This window comes from Delphinus delphis, chromosome 10, assembly GCF_949987515.2.
Source record: "Delphinus delphis chromosome 10, mDelDel1.2, whole genome shotgun sequence".
In the NCBI taxonomy this organism is placed as follows: domain Eukaryota; kingdom Metazoa; phylum Chordata; class Mammalia; order Artiodactyla; family Delphinidae; genus Delphinus; species Delphinus delphis.
Genome location: NC_082692.2, coordinates 37,228,686 through 37,236,805, shown reverse-complemented (window position 1 = coordinate 37,236,805; position 8,120 = coordinate 37,228,686). Strand labels below are relative to the sequence as shown.

The window sequence follows — 8,120 nt, the reverse complement described above, 5'->3', positions numbered from 1 at the left end:
ACATCTTGCTTTATCACGTCTCACTTTTAAAATTAAAAGCCAGACGTTGTGTCTAAAAGAGTCATGGAGCCTAAAGTAGAAAGGGCAGCTGTTGGTGCAGGTAAGTCAGTTTAGTGTGTAGTTGAACTGGGTCTGCGCTCTGTTGTTGCTTTATTTAGCATCAGTTCAGAGAATTCCCTGGTGGTCCAGTGGTTAGGATTCCACGCTTCCACTGCAGGGGGCACAGTTTCGATCCCTGTTTGGGGAACTAAGATCCTGCAAAACTAAGATTCTTTAAAAAAAAAAAAGAATCAATTCACTACTGCTTTCAAATTTTTAAGGATGCTATCAGAACCTTCCTTTTAGCTGGACTTGGGATCTGAGTGTCTGGAGGGTTTGACTCAGTTCTTCTGCTTTACCCTAAGCCTTTATCAGGTACCTTAAGGGTATGGTCGAGGGGTTTCTCTTTTGACTCTCTAGCCCCTCCCTCAAACATAGATGGCCACTGCTCTGGCTAAACTTCTCTGTCCTGATGTCTATTGGCTGTCTTTTTTGGTAATCCTTCTGAGATAAAATCATTTTTTTTCTTCTAGCCATTGTAGTCTGCAGATCAAAGCTCTGGCTAAAATCCATGCCTTTGTTCAAGACACGTGAGTGTTGCCCCTTTCCAGAATTCACCTATTTCAAGGGAAGATCTTTGTGTTTTGTTCCTCCTCCTGAGCTCTTTGTTTATTTCATTTACACAAACACTTAAAAATACCTACTTTTTTTAATCTCATACTTTGCTGTAGTCTGTGAAGGATGCCAGAGGAGCATATGGCATGAACCTTGCCCTCAAAGATTATGTTGTCTTTGGACAGACAAGGGTAAGCCAGGAAAAGGATACAGGAAAGTTGTTAACAGTGCATCAGAGGATGGAGAGTGGCATAGCATGCGTAGAACATCTAACGTTCAGGGGACACAGAGTAAAGAGTGATCAAGAGAGGAGATGTAGGACTGGTCAAGGAAAACCTCTGGTAGGGGGTGAGCATAAGTTAATTCAGCTTTCTGGGACGTGGTGACATCCTGGGATGGACTCAATGTGGCCTTTGTCAGAGGAGCCAGCATGTGCCGATGGGTAATTGGAAGAAGGGTGTGTGGGGACCCTGACATCCAGGGTGGTCAGGAGGGTGGTCTCCTCCCTTCCCTTTGTGGTGGGACAAGGAGGCCATCTCACTTTGTGTATATCTGAGCTCCTGTCTCCAAGAGGCAGAGGCATGGGAGTCTTATAAGCACCCTGTGTAATGGCAACTTGGCCTCGTATGTGCATGTACACACTGACGTCCTCTCTCTGGGGTTCTGATGGGTGCACGGGAGGCACACTCCTTGTATGCCTTTGACGTTTTAGTCGTTTACTGGCTTCATTTTCCCAGGACACTGAGTGAGCCTCGGCAGGCAGAGATCCGGAAAGAGTGCCTCCGGCTTTGGGGGGTGAGTGTCTCCCCAGCCCATTTTTGCTCCAGGGCAGGGAAACTTTAAAGAAGAATGGGACTGACTCCCAACCCGGTCATCTTAGGGTTCCCCGCCCCTGCCCCAATGAAGAGATCTGCCTACCCTCACAGCACTCCAGAATTGGATGTCTCAGCATTGTTGGGAGTAACCTCCTCGGCCCTTTCACTGCTCGTTTAGCCCTGCAGGCTGGTTAGCAAGGACAAGGGTGGTGGGTAAACAGGCCTCATTTTCCTGCGGGTGGCCCTGGGTAGCAACACTGACCACAGAGAGCCCCAGAGAAAGGTAAGTGGCCTTTGGGGTGTGCTACCACAGGGCCTGAAAGGGAGCAGTGACTGAATTAGCCAACTCCACTCCCACCCCACCCCAGCTTCCTTTGTTGTGTGCCATTTCCTCTTGCCCAGCCTGAGCCTAAGCCCTTGCCTGCGTAAACTCACACACAGCCTTGGTCAAAAATGCGTTTGAAAACCAAAGCTCTTTGCTGTCTTGTTTTAGATCCCAGACCAGGCTAGAGTTGCTCCTTCTTCCACAGACCCAAAATCTAAGTTCTTCGAGCTAATCCAGGTAAGCTTGGTATCTGGTGAAAATAAAAAGTTAGAGAGGCCTAATTAGATGTAGTATCACTGAGACCCCCAGATGCCTGGCCTCCAGAGGGCTTGTGCAGGTACCACATGGGTTCCCGGGGCTGGGCTGAGGCCACCACAGATGGGAATTTTTGGTGTAGGGTGTTGAGTTCCCTGGGAGCCCATCAGGCTGCCTGAAGAGTCTTGGCCCGAGATGTGTTCTGTTCAGCATTCCCGCTGCCCAAAGGGTGGTGCTGGCTCTCACTCCCTGGCAAGTTTAGGGTCCTGTGAGTGTGCCTGCAGGGGAGACATGAAGTATGGGATGATCTTAGGCTGGGGAGCTGGTCAGAGGGCCAGGAGGGGCTGCCAGGAGAGCTCACAGTGGAGCTGGCCTAAACTTAGACTTTCTGTTCTGTTTCTGGTGAGTGGTCCTCAGAATTCTTCTGCCCTATGTTTTCCTACCACCTGACTTCCAGCTTTTCCCTGGGCTTTATTTAAATCTGGCCCAGATCATGGGCCATTGTGCTGGTTAGGGACTGGAGAATGAGGTTCAAGATGGCCTCAAAAAAAAAAAATAGCACGTGTAAATTTTTCTGAATGGGTAGAGAGATTACTTAGCTGCTTTCAAACCAACTGCTTGCAAGTCTTTGCCTTCAGTTTTAGTGAAGGGGAGGCTTTTATATTCTGGTGACATTTCCTTATAGCTCTGGTAAATCGATCTGTACTCTGGGGACTCGGTGTTCTTTCCTTTCCCAGGCTCTCCTAATAGATCCTAAAGGAACACTCCAAGCAGACAGAATTAGATCCCAGTTAGTGCATGTGTAGGTAGAGCAGGGGGCATGTTTCAGACAGCAAGTGCTTCCTGTCCCTCCCCTCCCCCAGCCTGCCCTAACTCCCTGCCCCACCCCCCACCCCCCAGGCACCCGTACTGAGCGCCTGTCCCTTCCCCCAACCCAGCCGTGTTTTCTCTGACCCGGGGCTGCAGGGCACTGAGATCGACATCTTCAGCTATAAGCCCACGCTGCTTACTTCCAAAACCCTGGAGAAGATCCGCCCAGTGCTCGACTACCGCTGCATGGTGTCTGGCAGTGAGCAGAAGTTCCTCATCGGCCTGGGGGTAAGTCTGCAGCTGGCTTCCTACCCAGCTTGGGTGGTGGAAGCTTGCTGTCTGTCTGTGGGAATCTGGACAGCTGCCTGCCACACTTGGTGCACGTTCTCTTGGCTTCAGGGAGCTGGAGCTTTGACTGCAGGGAAGGTATTTCTTGAAACTTCACTTCCTTTCTTCCTCTAAGTTAGCCAAATATCATTCATTCATTCTTTCTATCTTTCATTTATCCATGTATTTGCTTATTCACCTCCATGTATCGCTAAAGGGAACACTGCCTCCTTTCTTGTGATGTGGAGCTTCCTAGGCTAGCAGGATGGTCAGTAGGCTAAGCTGGCTTGAGCCCATGCAGCTATTTCTTTGCAACACCACCACCATCCCATGTCATCCCCTGTCTTTGGAGTCTAAAATGAGGTGAGGGAAAACCTTGGCAGTTCTATATCTTAATTGGGTAAAGTCCTCATTGCTCTTTCTTTTCACTCTGAGTTGTCTTTATAGTTTTATCTCTTCTTCCTCACTTACTTTCTCTGTGTCCTCTCACACTTTATCTTTTTTTACTTTCTCTCTGCTCTGCTCTGTTCTCCGGACCCTTCACCAAACCCACTTCAGACATACACCAAGCTGGATCTTTCTTGAGGGCCTCTGATCATGAACTCAGGCCTCTTGAATAGTGCCCTGAGCCTGTTCCCTCCCAGTGGGACAGAGTCAGAGCTCTCCTCTTCCACTGAGGCAGTGGAGGACAACACTGTCATTATAGTGTACGAAGTATAACTGACTAATCTCTCTGAGACCTTTTCTTCTGGCATTTCCCAGCCCCATCAGCTTGTAGCCACCAACTAAAAGCCCTTTTGAGAGCTGAGCTTCTCACCACTCAATGTCTTTGTCTGCCTGACCTGGCCCTTTCTCTCTGCCCATAGAAGTCTCAGATCTACACATGGGATGGCCGCCAGTCAGACCGCTGGGTCAAGCTGGACCTGAAGACAGAGCTACCCCGGGACACTCTGCTCTCTGTGGAGATTGTCCATGAGCTGAAAGGGGAGGTTAGAGGTGGTTCTGCTCACGTGTATGGCTCTGCCATCTGGGGAACAGCTGGGCCTGTCCCTTCGCCCCCATGCCCCCTGAGTTAACTGGGTTATGTGTATGTGGTGCCTGAGAGGGCCCAAGGCCTGGCGAATGCTTTGTAATTGTTCCTCCTCCTCGAGTAGTTGCTCTAAGCCATGGCATATTCAGGTAGGAAGGACCACAGTCTCCTTATGTTTAGGAGATCTTGATCATCTCTGTGTAGCAAAGTCCCTGGTGAACCTGCTGCATATTTTTTAGCTGCTGATTGTTATTGACCAAGGATTCCTTGGGAAAGAAGCAACTTGTTATTTCCCATGAGCTTTGGGTATTACAGCCATACAGATAACTTTCAGAACAGTCAGTGGGAACAGTTGGCCAGAGTGGGAAGCCAGGGCCTGCTGGAGCACCATGGCGGCAGCCTCACTGGGTTTGAGATTCAAGGGGGCTCATCACCCATCACCTCAGGCCTCTGTCTTCTCAGAAGCATGGGCCAGCCTGGTGCTGAGAATCAACTGGGAGGGAGGTGAGAGAAATATCCTGTGTTTAGAGCCCTTCCCTTCCCCCGGCTATGTGTAGAATGGAGGCCAGCGTGCCACCGTGGGCAGAGTGAGCCCCAGGCCAATTCCTGGCAGGGTGGGCAGCATACTTGTCCTTCTAGGGGAAGGCCCAGCGGAAGATTAGTGCCATCCACATCCTCGATGTCCTTGTGCTGAATGGCAGCGACGTGCGGGAGCAGCACTTTAACCAACGGTCTGACCTGGGCCCTGGGGGAGGGAAGGTGGGCCGGGGTGGGCCAGGGCAGCTCTATGGCGGCAGCCTCTGTGGCTTGGGCCTCTCCCAGGCTTTCTCTGCTTAAGAGCATCCTCAGAGTTTCCCTCTTCTACCCACTAGCTGGTTCCAAGGGCAGGGTGAGAAATTGGTGTTGACACTCCCAGTTACCAGGACTTGGGCCTTGATTTCATACATACTAGCACACTCTATTTTGCCTCAGCTGTTCAGATCAGAGGTGATGTTTGTTTTAAGGTTGAGCAAGAGGGTGACCTTATGGGGAAGAGGGAGGGTCTTCTCCTCTGAAGAATGTGTTCTGTTCTTGGTGGTCCCACTTAAGTCAGTTTATGGATCCCACAACTCCCACAGAGGTACTTTTGTTCGTGGATAGATTCCTAATCAGTCGTTTAAAAGGGGGGTACAAAAAGGAGAGACATCTTACACCGCTATGGTGCTGAAGTCACTCCTAAGTTGGTTCATCTGAGTGGGTGTACTGTGGTATCTGTGGTTTGGGGTGAAGGAGCCGACGCACAGAATAAAGATGATGCTTGAAGTTCTGGTGGAGGTGACTGAACACAGCCGAAGTTACACTTCAGGGAAACCAACCAAGATGTATTGAAAGTAGAGGTCAGAATCCAGAGTGGGGGAGAGGGCGTTCATGACGACATCACTGGAGAAGGGCAAGGGTGGGCTTCCTGGGAGACATGAGTGCTGCCTCTTGGAGCAGTTTTGCTGCAGATTCAGGAGTGTACTCCCACTGGTGCCATGACAGTGCCCTGGGGCTGCAGGTGCTGGTAAAGATACCCTTACTTGCCTCTGAGAGACTCTGTTTGGATTGTAGAATTCAGCTTGCTGAGAAATTTGTGAAAGCTGTTTCCAAGCCCAGTCGGCCTGACATGAATCCCATCAGGTGAGCAGATCATCTCTCCCCCCAAATCCTCCTCTCCCATTGCTTCTTTCTGGCCAGTGCCTGCCTCCCTGTCCTGTGAGGGCTGGGAGGGCTCAGTGGAGGAGACCAGACCAGGCTGGCATTAGAGATCAGACTGCCATTGAGTGATTTGCTTGGGGGTGCTGGGTAGGTGACTCCTTTGCCCCAGAGTATCCCCCATTCCTGCCTGTCACAGTGGGCCAGCCTCCACAGGAGAGGTTCGTTCCTCAGGTTTAAGGCATCCTCATTAAAGACACACATGCCTCTGAGAGCACTAACACACCTTGTGAGCCACACATTCATGCTTGAATATCATTAGCATATCAATCCTGGCCTCTTCATTTTTTTCAGGTAAGAAAAGGGTGCTGAGGGAATGGGAGTTTTTGAACATGAAAAAGAAAAGGTTGGTTTGAGGTAATGGGATCCTTGGTGCATGGAAAGAAGGCCATGGTTTGTTGCCACGTTAGGTAATGTAAAAGTTCTAGGCCTTTAGAGGGTAACAGTGAGGGAGCAAACAGATGGAACAGACTTTTCCAGTCTGGGCTGAGGTCTGAGGTTATTATCTTTGGGGCTTCATGTGACTAGAGACTGAGGTACATTTTATCAAAATAATTTTCATTATTCTTTTTAATACAGATTTACATAGGATTAAATCCAATAGTGGGAATGCACTTTTAGAAGTCTTCTGAAAGTCTAAAAGTAATTTCTTCTTGCACTTTAAAATGTCCTGTCTGCCGGTTCCTGAGAAGCAGCTTCCAGGGGTCCTGCCTCTGCTGCTTGTGACGGTCTGGTTGCTTGGCTTCTGGGCACCTTACTCAGTAGCAGTTCCAAAGGCGTGTTCAGGGGCCCCCAGAGGTGGAGGGCTGGGCATCAAACAGGAGCCTTGCGTCCTGGGTAGGGGGGTCTCCTCACCCCTAATGGTAATAGGCCTATTAGGACGATTTGGAAGCAACTCTGTTACAGGAAGGCCTAAAATCCATGTAGACAGACCTGGGCAAGAGCCTGGCCCTTGGTGTTCTGGCCTCTAGAGATGGTGACGGTGACCCAGGGTGGGAATGCTGACAGGCACATCTTGGTCTGCCAGACCTTCCTCTTTCCCCCACCTGACTTCCTGAACCATAGCTGCGCTCCCCGGGTGCCCTGGGGCAGGCTCCAGGCGGTGCTTGGCAGCTCTGAAACCTAGGGCTTGTCTGTGGAGGGTGGCAGTGACAGGCTAGGGGTCCTCATTCTTGGTGGGTTGGGTGGTGCAGGGCCTGAGGCAGAAGGTGAGGATAGGCACAGCCTCCTGCCTACCAGCTGCTGCCCAGACAAGTGTCCCACCAAGAATCCTTTGTCAGCTCTTTGTCCGTCTGTCCACAGGGTGAAGGAGGTATACAGGCTGGAGGAGATGGAGAAGATTTTTGTCAGGTGAGTGACTCAGCCAGGGTAGCTCAGGATTTGAGAGGAGTTGGGGTGGGGGGCATGGCAGTGTCCAGGATTCGTTCTCTTTTTCTGTAGCGGTGGGTTAGGGGTGTGGTGGTGAGTTGCCCTGGTGGCTGCCTCTACCGCCCCCCCACCTCCTTTGCCTGCGTGGCTCAGCTGCAGCCAAGGGCCCCCCAGCTAAGAGCTGATTCAGCACTGTCAGGAGGGGAGCCGGGCGGGTGTGTGTCAGGCAGAAATACGGGCTCACTGATGCTGTAACAGTTACGAGGGGTGTGTGCGTCAGGCAGAAATACCAGCGGGCTTGTTGATGCTGTAACAGTTACGATTGTCCCTGCTAGGGGCAGAGCATCAAGCTGCTTGAAACACTATAAATCCCAGCTCCTGGTGCTGACAGAGAGATTGAGCCTGGAGGGGTAGAGGGGGTGTAACTGCTTCCTCATAATCTTAGCGGTGTGCAGGGTGCTCAGATCTGAGGGTCTCATCCTGGGTGTGCCCCTGTGGCCACTGGAGCTGGGCTGGGTCTCAGTGCTCCCGAATTAACTCTTTAGTAGCCACACTGATGCCATGGGTGGTGAACTGAAGATCCAGTGGCACTCGTAGTCAGATCTTACCCTTACCGGTGTCACCCTGACACCCCGCAAACAGCAGCAACATAGCAGGGGCATGTGTCACTTCCCTGCCTCCATTGCTTAGTTGGGAGTTCAGAGCCTGAGTTCTAAACCCAGCACCGCACTCAAACTCACTTTCTGTGTGGCCTGGAGCAACTCAAGTCTCTGCCTCAGTTTCTCATGTTGAACTGAGGTAA

General features: G+C 51.0%; 1 protein-coding gene across 2 annotated transcripts in view; it reads left to right on the top strand.

Annotated features, from left to right (window-relative positions):
- Positions 1–8,120, top strand: part of CMTR1 (cap methyltransferase 1) — a 57,934-nt gene that overhangs the window by 46,789 nt on the left and 3,025 nt on the right. For both annotated transcript variants that reach the window (XM_060021892.1, XM_060021891.1), the window contains exons 14-21: positions 573–629; positions 1,392–1,449; positions 1,963–2,031; positions 3,016–3,147; positions 4,053–4,175; positions 4,856–4,947; positions 5,807–5,875; positions 7,253–7,300. In XM_060021892.1, coding sequence (XP_059877875.1) covers positions 573–629; positions 1,392–1,449; positions 1,963–2,031; positions 3,016–3,147; positions 4,053–4,175; positions 4,856–4,947; positions 5,807–5,875; positions 7,253–7,300 — 648 coding nt within the window. The remainder of the gene's footprint in view (positions 1–572; positions 630–1,391; positions 1,450–1,962; positions 2,032–3,015; positions 3,148–4,052; positions 4,176–4,855; positions 4,948–5,806; positions 5,876–7,252; positions 7,301–8,120) is intronic.